We start from the raw sequence: 21,808 nt of genomic DNA, 5'->3' as shown, positions 1-21,808 counted from the left end.
CCTGTAGGGGCCGGGCACGGTGGCTGGCCCACACCTGTAATCCCAGCACTTTGGGAGGCCAAGGCGGGTGAATCACTTGAGCCCAGGAGTTCAAGACCAGCCTGGGCAACATGGTGAAACCCCATCTAAAAGCATAAAATTAGCCGGGCATGGTTGCGCACACCTGTAGTCCTAGCTACTCTGGAGGCTGAGACAGAGAATTGCTTGAATCCAGGAGGCGGAGGTTGTAGTGAGCTGAGATCGCGCCACTGCACTCCAGCCTGGGCGACAGAGAGACTCTGCCTCAAAAACGAGGGCCCGCCGTCTAAGGTTCACAAAGGGGTCTGTTCCCAGACCCTAAAAGGTTGAGAACCACTGGACCAGAATGGGCAACTCAGAGACAGGGCAGTGGTCACCAAGCCTGGTGGCTGCGGGTGGATAACGGCTGAGGGGTATGAGGTTTCTCTTTGGGGTGATGGAAATGTTCTGAGGTTGACTGTGGCTCTGCTTGCACGACTGAAAATGTACTAAAAGTCACTGAACTGTCCCCCTTCCGTGGATAAATTTTATATGTGAATTATATTTCAATAAAACTGTTTAAACACACACACACAGCCACTGGACCAGCTGACAGAGTGGGAGAGCAGCCTCCCTTTCTGGAAGCATCTGACCTGTCTGTGCCTGGGCTCCACATGGTCAGTGTCCAAGGCCTTCCCAGCCCAGGCTGTATCCCTGAAGGTGGCTTACTTTTCCTCCTGGCTCCTGTGACCAGGTGGTCGTGTGGCTTCCCCACAGAGGCGCCGCTCCAAGGGCCCCACAGGTATGAGCTGGTAAGTAATTGGGTCTCCAGGTAGATAATGAGATGTCCTAATCATGCAGGTGCCGCAAGGGGCTGGGAAGGTGGCCTTTGCTGAGGGCCCGGACAGGCCTGCACCCCCGACAAGGGAGAGAAGGGGGAAACCCACCAAGCCTGGCCCACTCGTGAGTCCTGGGCAGAATGAGCCCCCAGAGATGGGATCTCCTGCACCCATTTGATCCTGAGCAGTCCCGGGCCTCCCAGCGGCTCAGAGCCACCTGGTGTCTTCCTTGTAAAAACAAAACAAAACAAACCACAAATGTACTCTGGGAAGCCGAGGCAGGCAGATGGCTTGAGGCCAGTTCAAGACTAACCTGGGCAATATGGTGAGACCCCGTCTTTACAAAAAAATTAAAAATTAGCTGGGTGTGGTGATAAATGCCTATAATTCCTGCTATTCAGGAGGCTGAGGTAGGAGGATCCCTTGAGCCCAGAAGTTTGAGGCTGCAGTGAGGTTATGATCGCACCACTGCACTCCAGCCTGGGTGACAGAGTGAGATCCTGTGTCAAAAAGACAAAAATCAAGGCAGTGCAATTGATATCTCGAGGCCCAAGGACACCATACTGACGATTGTATTCCTGGGCCCGGCTGTGCCCCAGTGTCTGCCAGAAGCCACATGTGCACAGACTCTGAAGTGTCGTTCTCAGCCAGCAGACTAAGTACCCTCATCCCGTCCCACCACACACTGCTGACGTGGAGGCCCCAAGTGTCTTCAGCGATGCCAGTGTGTGTTGCCCAGTCTCAGCCTGGAGCCCTCAAAACGCTCACAGTGGCCCTGCGTCTGCATCACAGTGGCATGAGGCCATGCCCTCAGGTGGCCTGACCGGAGGTGGTACCTCTGGCCCGTGTGCCCAGGACTCTGGGGAGTAGAGAACAGCCCTCAATGGCTGGAGGCCACTTGGGGTCCGTAGGCAATGCTTGCTCAAAGATGGAGAGGACCCAAAGGGCTGAGGGCATTCCTGAAGGTGGGCTGGGGAAGTGTGGTTTCCAACTGTGGCTCCATCCCATGGAGGGTAAGGGGCCAGGAGCCACCAGTATAATAACCTTCACCCTGAGCCAGGCACCAGCACCACAATGTTTAATTGAGATTCCCGTTCCAGCTTTCCCAAGGCACGACAGGCTCCCTCCTCCTCATCCTGATTTGGATACAAGACTCCAGCTGGCAGGCAGGAGGTGCTGCTGAAGCCCTCGCAGCCCCTGAAAACTCCGGCTCAGGAGCTCAGGGCTGAGGCCTGGGAGACCTCCCATCAGTCCCTCCACCCAAAAAAACCCAAAACCCAAAAACCTATGGGTTTTGCCAAAGGCAGCTCCATGAGAGCCCCAGCCCCTGCCCTAGTGGCTTCTGCTTTGCAGGAAGGGCCCTCCATGGGCTCCGGCTGCGTCCCTGTGCTCTTCTGGCAGTGCCAGGGTGTAGTGGCCTAGGCCTGGCCGCCGGCCCGGGCCGCCTGGTACATGCTGAGGATCGAGGAGATGGTGCCCATGAGGCCCACCAGCCATGGCGGGAAGCGGCCGGCCCACAGCACGCCCCGGGGCAGCCAGTGCACGGCGTTGGCCAGGTCAGCCAGGTTGCTGAGAAGTGACAGTGCTTCCGACTGCATCTGCGCCTCCATGGCCCTACGCTTGCCCCGGGGCAGCGGGCTGTGGGGCAGAGAGGAGCCACTCACACTCACGCTCACACCTGCCTGCCTGCCCTTCCCGAGCTCCCGAAGGCCCTGTGTGACCTGGCAGCCCTGAGCCCCTGCCTGTGAGTTGGGGGAGCTGGCAGGGCCGAGGAGTCCCCATCACCCCCACGGCCCAAGCACAAACAGGGCAGGGACCTGGGTCTAAGTCCTCAAATCCACACCTCACTCCTCCTGAACACCCGGAGATGGGGGGGTCCTTGTAAAACACAGAAAGCACAAATGCACTTTGGGAGTGCTATGGAGGCAAAGGGGAACCCCAGGAGCGTGGCCTGTGCCTGCCCAGGCTTTCTTTTTCAGGAAGACACAGTGACGACAAGCCTGGCCAATGTGGCGAGACCCCATCCCCACCAAAAAATCAATACCAAAATCAGCCAGGCATGGTGCCACGTGCCTGTAGTCCCAGCTACTCGGGAGGCTGAGGCAGGAGGATCAGTTGAGCCCAGGAGGTGGAGGTTGCAGTGAGCCGAGATGGCGCCACTGTGCTCCAGCCCGAGCGACAGAGCAAGACCCTGTCTCAGAAAAGAAAAAGCAACAGTAACAATGGCCATGGCCCTCGGGAAACTGATCATTCTCTCCTGCTGGGGGCACAGCCATGAAGGCTCAGCCCTGGAGTCCTCGCTCAAGCAAGCCTCAGTTTCCCCATCTGTCAAAGGTACCACCACCCACCAGAGGCTGCAGTGAGACCCCCATGACCTGAGCACAACAGACCCCAGCACGGGCCTGCACAGGGGTAGCTCTGAGCCAGGATCCCACGCCTGCTGGAGGGAGTGGGCCTTCCTGCTGCGTAATCGCGGGCTCCTACCTGGTGAAGGGCGCCGTGGGGCTCCGCAGCCTCTGTCTCAGTTTCAGCAGCATCCACAGGGACCTGCGGCACCAGAGCCCGAGGGAGGATGCCCCGGGGGGGCGGGGGAGCAGGAGGGTTAGCTCCGCAACGCTGGCCCCAGACAGACAGTCTGGGACAGGTGCTGCATCTCGAATAAATGGCCTGCCCTCTCCCTGCCCCCACAGTCCCACGCCCTCCCGCTGTGCCTCAAACTCCCGGGGACTCATCCCTAACACGGCCCCGTCCCACCCTGGACATCGTCCTGCGCTTCTGACACGGCCATCCAGGGCCTGGCCCAGCCTCTGCAAACCACTGGCAAGTGCTCAAAGGAACATCAAGCCCCGTGAGGTGTTCACAGCCTGGCAGGGAGTCCTAGACAGAAGAGGATGCCAAGGGGCCTGCAGTTGGACAGGCCTGGGGACGCCACTTCCCCTCCGGGCCTCAGCTGCCTCGCCTGCTCTGTATGGAAAGGCCCAAACCAGTGCCATGCCAGCGTCCCCTGCACACACACCCCGGACATTGGCTGGATCTATCTGGATGACCCCTTGGGTCCCCAGGGCTGGCATCTGCAGGCTGAGAAAGGGGCTACCCAGTGGGCAGCCTCTGTGCTCCCAGGGGACTCTGCAGCCGTGCATGGCACCCACCCAGGCCAGTCCACCAGGCACCTGCACTCTCCAGCCTCGGCAGTGGGGTGTGCCAGGTTGTGACTGTGACCTCCTGACCAGAATGGGCAGGGCCTGGTCACATCTTCTTTGGCCACCGGGTACCCAGGGTGCAGGATGCAGGGTAGCACCAGTGGTACAGCAGGTGGGAGCCTCCTGGGGGGCTAGGGCAAAACACTGATTCCTGGGCTCCCTAGACCCACAGAATCAGAAGTTCTAGCACAGGCGCGGTGGCTCACACCTGTAATCCTGGCACTTTGGGAGGCCAAGGCAGGCGGATCACCTGAGGTCAGGAGTTCAAGACTAGCCTGGCCAACATGGTGAACCCCCGTCTCTACTAAAAATACAAAAATTAGCCGGGGGTGGTGGCAGGTGCCTGAAATACCAGCTACTCGGGAGGCTGAGGCAGGAGAATCACTTGAACCTGGGAGGCGGAGGTTGCAGTGAGCCAAGATCACACCACTGGACTCTGGCCTGGGCAACAGAGGAAGACTGTGTCTCAAGAAAAAGAATCAGAAGCCCTGGGCACCGGACCCAGGCATCTCCATTTAGCAACCTCCTGGCTGATGCTCTGGCAGCCCTGGGCCTTAGGGCAGATGTCTGGTCATGATGAGCACACACAGAATGCTCTCCACCCACTCCCCCTGCTCACCCCAAACCCAGAGAAATGATGGAAAACCACATGCCCGAAACAATAATGCCGCAGCAGGCAGGGCACAGAGGACTTTGATGGCCATGCAACAATTCCATTGGATACTGCAAGGGGGGACATGTGTCAGCGTCCAAACCCACAGGATGCCCAAAACCTAGCGTGAACCCTAATGTGAGCTATGCACTCAGGGTGATGGTGGATCCATGGAGGGGCATCAGTTGTAACAAATGCACCATGGGGATGGTGCCAGTAGTTGGGGAGGCTGTCTGGGGGAGGGGTTGGGGGTATATGGGAGCTTTCTGAATGTTATACTCAATTCTGCTGTGAGCCTAAAATTGCTCTAAAAAAATAAGGTCTGGGCCGGGTGTGGTGGCTCACACCTGTAATCCAAGCACTTTGGAAGGCTGAGGCAGGTGGATCACCTGAGCCCAGGAGTTGGAGACCAGACTGGGCGACATGGCAAAACCGCATCTCTAAAAACAAAATTATAAAAGTTAGCCAGGTGTGGTGGCACATGCCTGTGGTCCCAGCCACTCAGGAGGCTGAGGTGGGAGGATTGTTTGAGCCCAAGAGGCGGAGGTTGCAGTGGGTCAAGATTCAGCCACTGCTCTCCAGCCTGTCTCAAAAAAAAAAAAAAAAGTTTATTTAAGCAAAAAAGAAAGGAACCAAGGCTGCCCCTAAAATACAAACCAGAGGTCACGAGGCACCCAGAGGAAGGTGGAGGAAGAGGGGCTGTGAGCCAAAGCCCTGCTCTGACCTGAGCCCCGGGAGCATCCGGGCTGGGCCCAGGCACCCTTCCCCGGGTCTGCCAGCACATGGGGAAGGCCAGCACCACAGACACTGCGGCCTCCGGGGTCCACGGCCATGAAACATGACCCTTTTGAGACGGTCGAAATGCGTAGACAGGGTGTTAGGTCAAAGGCTGGAAAAGAACCACCGAAGCTTGAACAGTGGGAGTCTCTGGGTTGGATTGTGGGTGATTCAAATCTTCTACTCTGAGGTTTATCCATTTTCCAGATTGTCTACAGTAAGCATGTAATTAGGACATCTGTGTGGGGGGAAACAAGAACTACTGAGAGTCAGAACCTCGCCCGGGGAAAAGCAAACGCTTCCCCCAGAACCAAGGACACAGCCTACCCCAAGGCCGGGGACAGCCGCACCTCAGCCCAGTGATCTAAGAGCCCTTCACAGCCACTGAAACATGGAGACCAGGGCGCCCGGCTCCTCCTGGTGTTTTCAGGGGCCGGGGATTCTGACTCAGCACATTTGCAAAGAGGAAAATGTTTGGGAGGAAACCATTACTGGAAAGTTCTAGAAACTGTACAGTTTTTGGAGGCACAGAGCTAGTCAGGAAACTGCTGACTGTCTTCTCCGGGGTGGCAGGACTCAGGGACCCGGGTAAAGGTCACTCCGCTGGCTGCTTCTCACAGGCCCTGGAGTTACTTCTTCTTTCTGGGTATAGTCAGCAGAGTCATGGCCCCTCCAAAAATGGCCATGCCCTGAACCTGCGAACATGTTTACCTCCAAGGCAAAGGAGGCTTTGCTGATGGATTAAGCTAAGGATTTTTTTCTTTTTTTGACACAGAATCTTGCTCTGTTGCCAGGCTGGAGTGCAGGGGTGTGATGTCGGCTCACTGCAACCTCTGCCTCCCCAAATTCAAGCAATCCTCCCGCCTCAGCCTCCCAAGTAGCTGGGATTACAAGTGTATGCCACCAAGCCCAGCTAATTTTTTGTATTTTTAGTAGAGACCGGGTTTCACCATGTTGGCCAGGCTGGTCTAGAACTCCTGGGCTCCTCGCCCACCTTGGCCTCCCAAAGTGCTGGGATTAGAGGCATGAGCCACCATGCCCAACCTAAGCTAAGGATCTTGAGATGGGGTATTACCCTGGATCATCCAGGTGGTCCCCATGTCATCACAGGGGTCCTTACAGGAGGGAGGAAGGAGGATGAGGGTCAGCGAAGGAGGTGTGACCCTGAAAGCAGAGGTCATGCTTGGAAGATGAAGGAAGGGACCATGAGCCAAGGAATGTGAGTGGCCTCTAGAAGCTGGAAAATCCAAGGAAACGGACCTCCCCCTGGGGCCTCCAGAAGGCATCAGCGCCTGCTGACACTAGCCCAGGGAGTGTTCCGACTTCCAGCCTCAGAATCCTAAGATAGTAAGTTTCTGTTGCCCAGCGCTATAACGTTGTGGTAATTTGTTTCAGCAGTTATTCTAAACAAATACATCCACAAAAGGAACAATAAAACCTCTAAGGAAAACTCTAAGAGGCAAAGACCCACATGCCTCAGTCTGAAGCCTGTGCTGTTGCTGGGGCCGCTGCTGCTTTGCTAAGGAGGTTCCGCCCGGGGACCTTGGGTGCTGCCTTCTGGCCCATGCCACTTACCTGGCAACCCCCAGGAGCAGAGAGAGGGCCCACAAGGCTGTACTCAGCGTCCACCACCGGGAAGAGTCCACGTGGAGGACCCGGGCATCAGCCGCCCAGGCGACGTGCTCACATGGGTAGTAGAGCTGGTCGGCCAGGTTCCCTAGGACGGACACCCAGCGGACAAAGGTGTCCTCCTCCTGCAGGACCAGGAGCAGAGGGGGCCTAGGGTCAGACTTACCCACTGCCCATTTTAGCACTGTAGCCATGCCAGGAAGCAGTGAGCTATTTCCTGACCCCAGTCCCTGGGCCATGTCCAGGCCCGGCAGGCCCTGCAGGAGAAAGGCTCTGGGGCTCGGGTCTCCGCACAGGCCTGATTTCCGTGTCTCGGCAGCACGGTGTTCAGGGCCCCCTGAAGGGAGGGTCCCGACGCATCTGTGCAGTGCAATCCTCTGCGGAGCTTAAGAAACCCCATGCCCAGTGCCAGCCGTGAGGATTCTGCCTCACTTAGCCTGGGGCAGGCCCCAGTACCAGGAATTTTCACAAGCAATTTTCACATTCCCAGGGGATTCCCAGGTACGGCCAAGTGGGACCCCTGTGTCAGAACCTTCCTTCCCAAAGGCTTCCAGTTCCTGCACAGGCAAGGACCTCTGATGCCAGACTCTATGCAGGGAGCATGAGAGGTGGCCCACAGGGAACCCTGACCAGGCTGAGGTGGTGTGCCAACCCGTGGGCCACCGCACGCCTAGTGCTGAGCACGCGCCAGGCACAGTGCTGTAGGCTCATCGCCTCCCCCAGCTCCGAGCAAGTTACTGTCCCGCGTTGCAGACAGCCATGCCGAGGCTCTCAGGGAAAGCTGCTGTCCCAGTTCCAGCAGGGATGGTCCTCCAGGCCCTCAAACTGCAATGCACATGCGGGCTCTCGGTGCTGCACGCTGCCCACACCCTCTGCCCCAAGTTCTTTTTTTTTTTTTTTTTTTTTTTTTGAGACGGAGTCTCGCTCTGTCGCCCAGGCTGGAGTGCAGTGGCCGGATCTCAGCTCACTGCAAGCTCCGTCTCCCGGGTCCACGCCATTCTCCTGCCTCAGCCTCCCGAGTAGCTGGGACTACAGGCGCTGCCATCTCGCCCGGCTAATTTTTTGTATTTTTTTAAGTGGAGACGGGGTTTCACTGTGTTAGCCAGGATGGTCTCGACCTCCTGACCTTGTGATCCGCCCGCCTCGGCCTCCCAAAGTGCTGGGATTACAGGCTTGAGCCACCGCGCCCGGCCTGCCCCAAGTTCTTAACCACCGCCTACAGCCAGCGAGGCAGGACCAGCGGAGGCTGTAGGAGCACAGCGCTGAAGCCTGGTTTCTGGGATTGGAGCCCCGCAGCCAACTGGGGGCCCCGCCCCTGGGGACCTCGCCCCCTCTACCTTCACCTTCCTTGTTGCCTGCCACACCCTTCCCCTCCTCTCTGACTTCCCAGGAAGCTCCTCCCCGCCCCCACCGCTGATTGCTGATGCTGCTCTCCTTTCTGGCCAGACACGATCCTGCCTCCCTCTGGGCTCTGAACCTCACTCCAGCTTCCCTCATCTGCCTGGCGTGTCCTGGTACATTTCCCACCTCCCTGAGGATGGCAGACCCCGCCCCAATGTGGTCATTCCACCCGGGTTTCCTGAGAAGCGGCAGGATCCAGGCTAGACTCTGGGGAGGGGCAGAGGCTCACCAGGGCAGGAAGGAACACAGACGTATAAACTGGGAACCCAACAAAAGAGGCTCTTGTTCTGGCCCAGGGACACTTGAGGTGCAAGGGCCCCCACCCCTTGCCTGAGGGCTCTTCCACAGAGGAGATAGAGGAGGGAGGGGTATCAGGGATGCACCAGAGCGTTGTCCTAATCAGACACGGAGGAGGAGGATGCCACAGGTGTCAAAACAGGAAGGTGGCCCAGAGCAACACTGGTGATGTGGGATGATAGGGCCAAGGACACGTGGAGCTGAATGGGGTGGGCTTGGGGGTTCGAGGCGGGGAGCATCTCAGTAGCAAGTGGCTCTGAGGGGTGATCCCTGGGAGGACAGAGAGAACAGACAGGGCAGCCCAGGGAGGGGCATGACCCTGAGAGGCTGGCCCACGCACCCGCTTGAGATCATCCCCTGGGGGACAAGATGGCCCTCTAGATAGGCTGGCACGCCTGTGGGACACCGCAGGGACAAGGCTACTCTCTGCACACTGTCGCAATAGCAAAACCTTAGAAATCATTGCCCTGTGCGTCAGCCGGAGGCCGGTTAAACAAATCTGAATCTGCAGAGCAGAACACTATGTGGTCCCGAGAACGGAGCTCTTTCTAGACTGATAAGAAATGATCTGTGGCCAGGCACGGTGGCTCATGCCTGTCATCCCAGCACTTTGGGAGGTCGAGGCAGGTGGATTACTTGGGGCCAGGAGTTCAAGGCCAGCCTGGGCAACACGGCAAAACCCTGTCTCTACAAAAGACGCAAAAAATTAACCAGGTGTGGTGGTGCACCTGTAGTCCCAGCTATTTGGGAGGCTGAGGTAGGAGGGCCACCTGAGCCCGGGAAGTCAAGGCTGCAGTGAGCCATGATCACGCCACTGTACTCCAGCCTGGGTGACAGAGTGAGACCCTGTCTCCAAAAAAAAAAAAAGAAAGATAAAGAAATGATGCCCAAGCTGTACTGCTAAGTGAAAAAAGCACTATTTATGTAAACCATATGTATCTGCCTATGCAAGTACAGGAAATCTCACAAAGGAGACACAAGAAGCTGACCACAGGACCAGGCACGGTGGCTCACACTTGTAATCCCAGCAGTTTGGGAGGCCAAGGCAGGTGGATCACTTGAGGTCACAGGTTCGAGACCAGCCTGGCCAACATGGCAAAACCCCATCTCTACTAAAAATACAAAAATTAGCCAGGCGTGGTGGGGGTGCCTGTAATCCTAGCTACGCGAGGGGCTGAGGCAGAAAAATCATTTGAATCCCAGAGGTAGAGGTTGCAGTGGGCCGAGATCATGCCACTGCACTCCAGCCTGGGTGACAGAGTGAGACCTTGTCTCAAAAAAAAAAAAAAGAAGCTGACCACGGTGGCTGCCTCTGTGGGGAAAATTGGAGGCCTGGAAGATCAGGAAGGAGGGAGGATTTTAAAATTATATCCCCTTTGGAACGTGTGAACATGTTCGCTATTTTTAAAAATTGAAATCATAATGAGAACATCTGATCCTCTCAAAGAAGAAAGTGAAATTTTTAAAAGTAATAAACTTACCCACGCAGGGAGCACTTTGGGACAAGACTATAGAACGCTCATGGTGGCTTACGCCTGTCATCCCAGCACTCAGGGAGGCTGAGGCAGGAGGACCACTTGAGCCTAGGAGTTCAAGGCTGCAGTGAGCTATGATCTCGCCACTGCACTCCAGCCTGGACGACACAGCAAGACCCTGTTTCTAAAAAAAAAATTTTTTTGTTTGTTTGTTTGAGATGGAGTCACTCCATTGCCCAGGCTGGAGTGCAGTGGTACAATCTTGGCTCACGGCAACCTCCACCTCCCAGATTCAAGCGATTCTCCTGCTTCAGCCTCCCAAGTAGCTGGAACTACAGGCATGTGCCACCACGCCCGGCTAATTTTTGTATTATTAGTAGAGACAGGGTTTTACCGTGTTGGCCTGGCTGGTCTCAAACTCCTGACCTCGTGATCCACCCGCCTTGGCCTCCCAAAGTGTTGGGATTGTAGGCATGAGCCACTGTGAGGGGCCAAAAAAAGTTTTTTTAAATGTCCACTCAGATCCGCCCTACTCCCTAGAGCCCCACAAACCATGTTACCTGTGCCCCCAGGCCGTATTGCTTAGTGTAGACAAACATGGACAGGTCATCAAAGAGTCGCAAGATGGTCCTGCAGTGGCTGAGTTGGGTGGACACCACCAACAGACGTGTCCCCACTTCGGACCTGGTGGGACATTGTTCAACCAGGACCCCACCAACCAGCTGGCAGCAGTACCCCAGCACTCGGATCTGTGGGAAACCAGAAGTAGTCAGCGTGGCCCTCCTGTTCTGCAGAACTGAGCTGCATCTCCCCCGACCTGGCCTGGGCCCCACTGGATTGAGAGTGTGGAAGATTCTTTTTTTTTTTTTGAAACAGAGTCTCACTCTGACGTTCAGACCGGAGTGCAATGGTGCCATCTTGGCTCACTGCCGTCTCCACCTCCCATGTTCAAGCGAGTCTTGTGCCTTGGCCTCCTAAGTAGCTGGGATTACAGGCACCCACCACCACACCCCGCTAATTTTTGTATTTTTTGTAGAGACAGGGTTTCACCATGTTGGCTAGGCTGGTCTCAAACCCATGACCTCGAGTGATCCACCTGCCTTAGCCTCCCAAAGTGTGGGAATTACAGGCATGAGACACGGTGCCTGACCCAAGGGTCTGGAAGATTCTAAATCTACAAAGTGACAGTAAAAGCTGAAAGTGTAGGTCGGGGACAGTGGCTCACGCCTGTAACCCCAGTACTTTAAGAGACCAAGGTGAGAGGATGCCTTCAGACCAGGAGTTTGAGACCAGCCTGGGCAACATAGCAAGGCCTTGTCTCTATCAAAATTTTTTTAAGTTAACAGGGCATGGTGGCTACTTGGGAGGCTGACGCTGGAGGATCACTTGAACCCAGGAGTTCCAGACTGCAGCGAGCTATAATCGTGCTACTATACTCCAGCTAGGGTGACAGAGCGAGACCCGATCTCAAAAAAAAAAAAAAAAAAAGCTGAAAGTTTAAAAACATACTTGTAGGTGGGACAAATGAAGAAACATAACATCATTGTCCAAAGGTACTGTGGAGAGTGCCTGCTCATGTAACTGAAGGGCACAGACTTTGGGGACAGATGTGACAGTAACAAAGAAAACAAAACTCCTTACTTCCCACCTCCCAGGTCCTTCTTTTCCCAGGTGGCAGGAAGCCGCAGCTAAAGTGTATATTTACATTTACCTGCCTGGACCAAAGCCTTTGGCTGTGCTGAACGCTGGGTGCAGGTGAAAAGGTTTCAACCCAGTGAACAATAGGATAATTTGGTTGAATTACTTTAGAAAGAACCTACTCAGTAGGTGATTTGGAGCCGTGTGAAAGAAGTCATCTTCACTATTCTTATATCTTTCTTTTTTTTTTTTTTTTTGGAGACAGAGTCTCGCTCTGTTCCCCAGGCTAGAGTGCAAAGGTGTGAGCTCACTGCAAACTCTGCCTCCCAGGTTCAAGCAATTCTCCTGCCTCAGCCTCCCGAGTAGCTAGGACTACAGGTACCCACCACCGCACCTGGCTTTTTTCTTTTCTTTTTTTTTTTTGAGACGGAGTTTAGCTCTGTCACCCAGGCGAGAGTGCGGTGGTGCCATCTCGGCTCACTGCAAGCTCCACCTCCCAGGTTCATGCCATTCTCCTGCCTCAGCCTCCCGAGTAGCTGGGACTACGGTGCCCGCCACCACGCCCGGCTAATTTTTTGTATTTTTGGTAGAGACAGGGTTTCGCCGTGTTAGCCAAGATGGTCTCGATCTCCTGACCTCGTGATCTGCCCGCCTCGGCTTCCCAAAGTGCTGGGATTACAGGCATAAGCCACTGCGCCCGGCCTACAACAGGCTAATTTTTGTATTTTACTAGAGACGGGATTTCATCACGTTGTCCAGCCTGGTCTCAAATTCCTGAGCTCAGGCAATCCACCCACCTCAGCCTCCCAAAGTGTTAGGATTACAGGCGTGAGCCACCATGCCCGGCCTCCCTTATATCTTTATTTTACCTGCTTTTCAGAAATTGCTTGTTCCTGCTTTATTTATTTCTACTTGTAATTCCTTTCCAGCCCATTATAACGGCAAAACACTGCAATTTGAATGTCTAACTCGGGGGGATTTGTTAACCACCCCCCACACCGAGTCATAAGAGATGTGAATGGAATCTAAATGCCTAGCCACCAGTACATCCCCTAGTACAACCTAAATGTCTACCTATAAGAGACTGGTGGAGACAAGCTAAGAGTCCAGACTCAGGGGCATGGATGGCATAACCTAAATGCTCAACCATATGGGACTTGATTGGAACTTAAAACTGTCTAGCCATAGGGAGAGTCTTACAATATCCTAAATCCTATGGGACTTGATTGGAACTTAAAACTGTCTAGCCATAGGGAGAGTCTTACAATATCCTAAATCCCCACATGAGATTGTTGGGGACAATCCAGGGACCAACTACAGTGGCCTGGTCAGATCCTAAATGTCCAGACATGGGAATCTGTTTGGTATGTAAACGTCCAGCCAGGCTGGGTTGGCGGAAACGATCTAAATGACCAACTGGGGTTTTGCTGGAACCCATCACTGCTTAGGCATGGCAGGGCCCAGGCCACGGTGGGTTCTTTGGTCTATGCTGGCTGAAAAAACCTAAATGCCCACCTATAGGTGACCTGGTTGGAAATGAATGTCCAGCCACAGGGGAGCCCTGCAACATCCCAAATCCCGACATGAGATTGTTCAGGACGAGGCAGGGACTGACTTCAGTGGCCTGGTCAGATCCAAAACGTCCAAACACAGGAATCTGGCCAGTGTGTCAATGTCCCGCCAGGTTGGGTTGACAGAAATGATCTAAATGTCCAACGTTGGCCGGGCACGGTGGCTCACGCCTGTAATCCCAGCACTTTGGGAGGCCGAGGCAGGAGGATCACTTGAGGCCAGGAGATCGAGACCATCCTGGCTAACACGGTGAAACCCTGTCTCTACTAAAATTACAAAAAATTAGCAGGGCGTGGTGGAGGGCGCCTGCAGTCCCAGCTACTTGGGGGGGCTGAGGCAGGAGAATCGCTTGAACCCGGGAGGCGGAGGCTGCAGTGAGCAGAGATCACACCACTGCACTCCAGCCTAAACAAATAAATGTCCAATGCTAGGGCACCGCGTTTGAGCCTAGCTCGGACGGGGCCTCTGCGACGGAGTATCCTGGGCGACTCTTTCCCCTCTCTGGCTTGTTTCCCCGTCTCTGAGCTTGGGCCAAACTCTTGGCCCTCCGGCCCCGGTCCGCCCCTGCCTCACCAGGCGGTCCCGGCCCCTGTAAGACTCCAGCGCCGACGCCAGGCAGCTCAGCGACGCCATGGCAACTCCGTGACGTCACCGCGACGTCGGCGCGCCGCACCAGAGGGCGGGGCCAGGCCGGGGTCCCGGGAGCGCCCAGAAGGCCTGCGCGCAGGCGCGGTTGCAGGCCTTTGTCCCCGGACCGGCTTCTTGTCCGCTGTAGGGGAGGGACAGAGTTTGCAGAGGTGGGGCCGACACGTGTGTGCTTTCCAAGCCTCCAGACCCCGGATGATCCTCGGAACTTGCTGCATTCTGCCCCACGGCGGTTTGGCCAACTACCCACGCACAAAAAAATATATTTCCAAGTTTAACCAACTACCCACACGCTCCCAAAATATTCCAAGCAAAACCACCAACTTGTTAGCAATGGCTCAAGGAGAGATTTTCCTTTTTAATTTTTGTGCTTCCCCTTTTCTGCACTGTCTGCTTGCCTGTAGTGAGCAGGAATGACTGCTGTAATATAACAAGGCATCTTTCGACGTTAAGGAAACGCATAGAATTGTTCTAGAATACACAAGAATTGTAACTGGACTTTCTCCAGAAAAGGTAACCGTGTGATTGGGGAAAATATTACATTTTCACCTTTATGCCATTTTGTAGCTGTTAAATTTTGTGCAATATGCTTGTATCATCTCGTGGGGAAAAAAAGTCAAATACCATTTTCACCCGTTTTTGTTTGTTATTGAGGTAAAATTCGCACAAGATGAAATTAACCATTTAAAAATGCACGATTTTTGGCCAAACGCGTTGGGTCACTCCTGTAATCCCAGCACTTTGGGAGGATCACCTGAGGTCAGGAGTTCGAGACCAGCCTGGCCAAGATGGTGAAACCCCATCTCTACAAATATACCAAAAAAAAAAAAAAATTAGCCAGGCATGATGGCCGGCGCCTGTAATCCCAGCTACTTGGGAGGCTGAGGCGGAAGAATCGCTTGAACTCTGGAGGCGGGGGTTGCAGTGAGCCAAGATCAGGCCATTGCACTCCAGCCTGGAAGAGAGAGAGAGAGAGACTCCGTCTCAAAAAAATAAAATAAATAAAAAATAAGACCGGGTGCCGTGGCTCACGCCTGTAACCCCAGCACTTTGGGAGGCCAAGGTGGGTGGATCACGAAGTCAGGAGATCTAGACCATCCTGGCTAAGACGGTGAAACCCCGTCTCTACTAAAAATACAAAAAATAAGTAGGCATGGTGGCGGGCGCCTGTAGTCTCAGCTACTTGGGAGGCTGAGGCAGGAGAATGGCGTGAACTCGGGAGGCGGAGCTTGGAGTAAGCCAAGATAGGGCCACTGCACTCCTGCCTGGGCGACAGAGCGAGACTCCACCTCAAAATAAATAAATATAAATAAAAATGCACAATTCAATGACATTTAGTACATGCACATGTTGTACAACCATCACCCTTTGCTAGTTTCAGAGTATTTTTATCACCCCGAAAAGACACCCCCGTAGGAGACCAGCATATGCCACTCTGAAATACGCGACCTTGGTATAGGATTATTTTGAGCTGAGATCAATGGAGCTGATCCCGGAAAAGCTCTTTGCTCTTCCCTGATTTGCCTCAAAGCAGGACCTAAATGTACAAAGGTGCCCTCCTCCCCTCTCTACCAGGAAGGACAAAGGTTGATTTATCACCAGGGACACCTTTAGACTCTTGTCTGAGTCTTGCTCTGTTCCCAAACTAGAGTGCAGTAGCGCCATCTCTGCTCACTGCATCCTCTGCTTCCCTGGGTCAAGCAATTCTCCTGCCTCAGCTTCCCGAGTAGCTGGGATCACAGGTGTGCATCACTGCCTGGCTAATTTTTGTATTTTTGGTAGAGTCAGGGTTTCACCACCTTGGCCAGGCTGGTCTCAAATTCCTGGCCTCAAGTGATCCGCCCGCCTCAGCCTCCCAAAGTGCTGGGATTACAGGTGTGAGTCACTGCACCCGGCCTCAATGTCCTTTTCCTTCATCTTGTCACTTCTCCAAACATTTGCTGCTCTATGTTGAAAGTGCTATATAGAGGTCACTTCCGGTGATGGGGATGTGTCACTTCCTCTCAAGCTTGGCGTTTGTTTGGTGGGGTCCCACGCGGGTTCAACATGCGTATCGAGAAGTGTTATTTCTGTTCGGGGCCCATCTACCCTGGACACGGCATGATGTTCGTCCGCAACGATTGCAAGGTGTTCAGATTTTGCAAATCTAAATGTCATAAAAACTTTAAAAAGAAGCGCAATCCTCGCAAAGTTAGGTGGACCAAAGCATTCCGGAAAGCAGCTGGTAAAGAGCTTACAGTGGATAATTCATTTGAATTTGAAAAACGTAGAAATGAACCTATCAAATACCAGCGAGAGCTATGGAATAAAACTATTGATGCAATGAAGAGAGTTGAAGAGATCAAACAGAAACGCCAAGCTAAATTTATAATAAACAGATTGAAGAAAAATAAAGAGCTACAGAAAGTTCAGGATATCAAAGAAGTCAAGCAAAACATCCATCTTATCCGAGCCCCTCTTGTAGGCAAAGGGAAGCAGTTGGAAGAGAAAATGGTACAGCAGTTACAAGAGGATGTGGACATGGAAGATGCTCCTTAAAAATCTCTGTAACCATTTCTTTTGTGTACATTTGAAAATACCCTTTGGATACTTGGAACTGTTAAATTATCTTATTTTTTACATAAGGTCACTTAAATGAAAAGTAATTAAAATACATCTTTCCTACATTGCCTTCTACATAACATCAGATATTACGGATGTTAGATTGCATCTCAGTGTTAAATCTTCACTGATAGATGTACTTACGTAAATCATGAAAATTCTACTTATAACCATAGAAGTGAATTGTGGATGTAAAATGGTTATGCCATTTGGATAATGGCACTAGGCAGCATTTGTATAGTAACTAATGGCAAAAATTCATGGCTAGTGATGTATAAAATAAAATATTCTTTGCAAGAAAAAAAAAAAAAAAAAGTGCTATATAAGCAGGAGTTATATAAGCTATATAAGCCACCTCATTTCTCTTGGCATCTCCCATGTATACATAAGGTATAATAAGTGTTTTTTTCCTTGTTAATTCTTTTTTTTTTTTTTCTTTTGAGACAGGGTCTCACTGTGGGAGGAACCAAATGTGCAGATGTGAGGCCACCAGATGTGTGCTCTCTGGGCCTGAGGACCCAGGTTGATCCCCAGAGCTTGCTACATTCTGCCCCATGGTAGCATGATCAACTACCCACAAAAAAGGGTAGAGTGCAGTGGCATGATCTTAACTCACTGCAGCCTTGAACTCCTGGGATCAAGCGATCCTCCCACCTCAGCCTCCTGAGTAGCGGGGACCACAGGTGCCCACCACCACCAGTGACTAACTTCTTTTTATTTTTTGTAGAAATGGAGTCTCACCGTGTTACCAAGGCTGGCCTTGAGCCCTGGGCTTAAGCAATCTTCCCACCTCGACCTTCCAAAGTGCTGGAACTACAGGCGTGAACCACCGCGCCCGCCCTTGTTAATTCTTTCATTGCAAGGATCCATCACAGCTAAGAAGTAAGAATAAAGGAAAAAGTATTTTTCCTCCTCTACACCCTGTTCCCATAAAGCAATCACTCAATTCCTCCCTCCTCCCAGCCCCTGCAACCACTAATCTGCATTCTCTGCTGTCTCTCTTTATTTTTACCTCTTCTTGATTTTTTTTTCTTTTCTTTTTCTTTTTTTTTTTTTGAGACAGAATCTCACTCTGTTGCCCAGGCTGGAGTACAGTGGCACGATCTCAGCTTACTGCAGCCTCTGCCTCCCGGGTTCAAGCAATTCTCCTGCCTCAGCCTCCCAAGTGGCTGAGAATACATACAGGTGCGTGCCACCACACCCGGCTAATTTTTGTATTTTTAGTTGAGACGGATTTCACCATGTTGGCCAAGCTGGTCTTGAACTCTTGACCTCAAGGGATCTGCCCACCTCGGCCTCCCAAAGTGCTGAGATTACAGGCGTGAGCCACCATTCCTGGTCTTCTTGATATTTCATACAAATGGAATCATACGATATGTGACCATTTGTGTTGGCCTCTTCCAGCAAGCATAATGGGCTGTTTTGGTATTTGCTTTTTGTTTTTGAGACGGGGTCTTGCTCTGTCACGAGGCTGGAGTGCAATGGTGGGATCATAGCTCACTGCAGCCTCGAACTCCTGGGCTTGAGAGATCCTCCTGCCTCGGTCTCCACATTGTCTGAGACTACAGGTGCACGCCACCACATCTGGGCAATTTTTAAAATTTTTCTTTTGTAGAGATGGGATCTCGCTATGTTCACCAGGCTGGTTTCGACCTCCTGGACTCAAGGGATCCTCCTGCCTTGGCCTCCCAAAGTGCTGGGATTATAGGTGTGAGCCATCGCACCCAGCTGAGCATAATGGTGTTGAGGTTCATCTAAGTTCCAGCATGTATCAGAATTTCATTCCACTTGCAGCTGTATTACACTGCGCCATGTGGATGGACCACATTTTGTTTATGCACACATCAGCTGATGGTCATTTGGGCTGTTTCTGCCTTTTGGTGATCGTGAATAAGTACAGCTAGAAACATTCGTGAATATGTAGTTGCAGTCCCTGGATTCAGTTTCTTTGGGTCTATACCTAGAAGTGGGGTTGCTGGGTCATTTGGTAACTCTATGTTGAACTTTTTGAGTAATTGCCCAACTGTTTCCCACAGTAGCGGTACCATTTTCCATCCCCACCAGCGTTACACAAGGGTTCCAGTTTTGCCACATCCTTGCAACATCCTTTTTTGATTATGATAACCATCGTAGTAGGTGTGAAGTAGTATCCCGTTGTGGTATTGTTTTGCCTTTTCCTGATGACTAATGATGTTAACCAACTTTTTGTTTGAATTTTTTTTTTTTTTTTTTTTTTTTTAGACAGAGTCTCACTCTATTGCCTAGGCTGGAGTGCAGTGGTGATCTCAGCTCACTGCAACCTCCACCTCCCAGGTTCAAGCAATTATCGTGCCTCCCAAATAGCTGGGATTACAGCACACCTGCCACTGTGCCTGGCTAATTTTATATTTTTAGTAGAGATGGGGTTTCGCCATGCTGGCCAGGCTGGTCTCGAACTCCTGACCTCGAGAGACCTGCCCACCTTGGCCTCCCAAAGTGCTGGGATTATAGGCATGAGTCACCGTGTCTGGCCTTGATGTTAACCACTTTTCTTTCACAAAATATTTCCTCTTGATTTCAACTCTTGTTACTCTTCTGCATTGCCTTCCTCCTGTTGTTTAAAATTACAGCAGATTCCTGCCTCAGGACTTTTGCACATTGTGCTTCCTCTGCAGAAATGTTTTTGCGCCAGATACCGACGTGGCTCCCTCCTTCCCTAACTTCCTTTACTCAAATGTCATTCTTTCATGGGACCCACCCAATCACACCCTTCTGGACACTTCCCACCCGTGTTACCTGCTGGTGATCTGTCTCATTCATGGCTATATCCCCACAGCCTGGCAGAAAACAGAGAACCTGTTTTGTAAGTTTCATTGCCTGCGGGGCTCAGCACCCTGTCCAAAGGTCTTTTCTTGTGCACCAAGGGAGCATGGAACCCAAGGGGACACAAGAAAGATCTTGTCCACTCCTATGATTTTCTTTCTCTCTCTCTTTTTTTTTTTTTTTTTTTTTGAAACAGAATCTCACTCTTTGCCCAGGCTGGAGTACAGTGGCGTGATCATAGCACCACTGCTGCATTGAACTCCTGGGCTGAAGTGATCCTCCATCCTCAGCCTCCGACAGCACTGGGATTACAGGTGTGTGCCACCACACCTGGCCCCAAGAGACTCTTTAATTCCTACATCCAGCCAACACCTGCTCCTATGAAGACCTGGGTCCACAGCCAAGCCATCTGCAGTGGCCTGTGCCTGTGGTCCCAGCTACTCAGGAGGTTGAGGCATAAGAATCAATTGAATCCAGGAGGTGGAGGTTGCAGTGAACTGAGATCACGCCAATGCACTCCAGCCTGGGCATCAGCAAGACTCATCTAAAAAAGTAAAAATCAAAAAAAAAAAAAAAAAAAAAATCCAAAGCCAAGGTCCAGACATGCAGAGGAAAGAGGCCTCTGGCTGCAAAGCCTGCTGCTGCATGAATAAGCAGAACCCTCCTCTCGAGCCTGACAGCCTTGGAACAGCGCAATGCATTTGCCCGAGTGCTTCCTGTGTGCCAGGTCCTGTTCTGGGCAACAGAGATACAGCAGTGAGCTTTGCAGACACAGCCCAGCCCTCCCAGCGTCCCCCCTCTGGCTGGGTCTGAGCTCGACCTTTGAAACAGAACCAGGAGTTGGCCTGGTGTTCACAGCTGGCCTTGGTGTTGCTAGGAGCTGGTCTGGCAGTCAAAGCAGGGCCCTGGTGTCCTCCTGCTGGACATAAACAATCTCACATGACGCCGACATCAGACAAGGCCACTCTGTGACCGTGGCAGAGCAAGACAAAACAAGCCTGCTCCGTAATCATGTCTGAACACAGGCAAAACACGAACACTGTCCATACCATCAGAGTAACTGGACCTCCTCTGCTGCCAGCTAATACCAGCGACGGCTGTTCCTTACCAAGCACAGCTTTAGTCTTCCGACTTCTTTCCTTCCTTCCTTCCTTCCTTCCTTCTTCCTTCCTTCCTTCTTTCTTCATTGCTTTCCTTCCCTCCCTCCCTCCTTCCCTCCTTCCCTCCCTCCTTACTTCCTTCTTTCCTTTTTCCTTCCCCTCCCTCCCTCCCTCCCTCCCTTCCTTCCTTCCTTCCTTCCTTTCTTTCCTCTTTCTCTCTCTCTCTCTTTCTTTCCTTTTCTTTTCTTTTTTTTTTTGAAACAGAGTTTCACTCTTGTTGCCCAGACTGGAGTACAATGGTGCGATCTCAGCTCACCACAACCTCCGCCTCCCAGATTCAAGCTATTCTCCTGCCTCAGCCTCTGGAGTAGCTAGGATTATAGGCATGTGCCACCACACCCGACTAATTTTGTATTTTTAGTAGAGATGGGGTTTCTCCATGTTGGTCTGGCTGGTCTTGAACTCCCAACCTCAGGAGATCCACCCACCTCGGCCTCCCAAAGTGCTGGGATTACAGGCCTGAGCCACTGTGCCCATCTAGTCCATGTTTTCTAAATAGGTAGAGGTAAGCAGGTTTTGTGGGTTGAAGTGATCTGGGAGGTCTTCCTGCAGGAGGTGAGCCTGAGAACTTGGAATGCTGGTCTCCAAGGGAGACAGAAAGGAGACCAGGGGAGACACTTGTGATCTAAGCAAAGGCAAGGAAGTCCCAGGTGGCTGAGCAGAGGCGGAGGGTCAAGGGAGGCTTGGAGTCTGAAGCTGAAGGTCAGAAGAGAGAGCTCTCAAAAAGTGTGAAGACAGGAAGAGATTGACAATAGGCAGGACCTAGGACAACTGCAGAGGAAGGGAAAACCAGTAAGAAAGTGTGTGGCAGGCTGGGCGTGGTGGCTCACACCTGTAATACCAGCACTTTGGGAGGCTGAGGCGGACAGAGCACTTGAGGTCAGGAGTTCGAGACCAACCTGGAAACCCCATCTCTACCAACAATACAAAACTTAGCTGGGCGTGGTGGCAGGCACCTGTTATCCCAGCTACTTGGGAGGCTGAGGCAGGAGAGTCAGTTGAATCCAGGAGGTGGAGGATGCAGTGAGCTGAGATCGCGCCACTGTACTCCAGCCTGGGAGACAGAGTCTCACTCTGTGGGAAGGAAGGAAGGAAGGAAGGAAGGAAGGAAGGAGGGAGGGAG

General features: G+C 52.6%; 3 protein-coding genes across 11 annotated transcripts in view; 2 read left to right on the top strand and 1 right to left on the bottom strand.

The window, feature by feature from the left end:
* Positions 1–1,899: 1,899 nt before the first annotated feature.
* Positions 1,900–21,808, bottom strand: part of PEX11G (peroxisomal biogenesis factor 11 gamma) — a 21,791-nt gene continuing 1,882 nt past the window's right edge. Inside the window, exons 1-5 of one of the 5 annotated variants that reach the window (XM_017879993.1) lie at positions 21,114–21,213; positions 10,828–11,016; positions 7,041–7,219; positions 3,321–3,383; positions 1,900–2,474 (exon numbers count right to left, since the gene is read on the bottom strand). In XM_017879993.1, coding sequence (XP_017735482.1) covers positions 2,255–2,474; positions 3,321–3,383; positions 7,041–7,219; positions 10,828–10,866 — 501 coding nt within the window. In that variant the 5' untranslated portion in view covers positions 10,867–11,016; positions 21,114–21,213 and the 3' untranslated portion in view covers positions 1,900–2,254. Of the gene's footprint in view, positions 2,475–3,320; positions 3,384–7,040; positions 7,220–10,827; positions 11,017–14,050; positions 14,147–17,464; positions 17,564–20,633; positions 20,652–21,113; positions 21,214–21,808 lie in introns of those variants that run through there. The other 4 variants (XM_017879995.1, XM_017879994.1, XM_017879992.1 and 1 more) reach the window with 4 other exon arrangements.
* LOC108534549 (probable ribosome biogenesis protein RLP24) lies at positions 16,095–17,020 on the top strand. The gene has a single exon (XM_017879997.1). It carries the CDS (start codon positions 16,169–16,171, stop codon positions 16,658–16,660), a length of 492 nt encoding a protein of 163 aa, XP_017735486.1. The 5' UTR covers positions 16,095–16,168; the 3' UTR covers positions 16,661–17,020.
* SAXO5 (stabilizer of axonemal microtubules 5) overlaps positions 21,292–21,808 on the top strand; it is a 10,262-nt gene continuing 9,745 nt past the window's right edge. For 3 of the 5 annotated variants that reach the window (XM_017879991.1, XM_017879986.1, XM_017879990.1), the window contains exon 1: positions 21,293–21,387. The gene's annotated coding sequence lies outside the window, so the exon portion shown is untranslated. Of the gene's footprint in view, positions 21,478–21,808 lie in introns of all 5 variants that reach the window. The other 2 variants (XM_017879989.1, XM_017879987.1) reach the window with 2 other exon arrangements.

Source organism: Rhinopithecus bieti, unplaced genomic scaffold (assembly GCF_001698545.2).
Source record: "Rhinopithecus bieti isolate Rb0 unplaced genomic scaffold, ASM169854v2 scaffold_10589, whole genome shotgun sequence".
Taxonomy (NCBI): Eukaryota; Metazoa; Chordata; class Mammalia; order Primates; family Cercopithecidae; genus Rhinopithecus; species Rhinopithecus bieti.
The sequence above is the reverse complement of the archived record's forward strand: the minus strand, read 5'-3'. Positions and strand labels throughout refer to the sequence as shown.

What these genes read in the sequence shown, in the direction of transcription:
- LOC108534549 (XM_017879997.1), top strand. Translation starts at nt 16,169, where the DNA reads ATGCGTATCGAGAAGTGTTATTTCTGTTCGGGGCCCATCTACCCTGGA.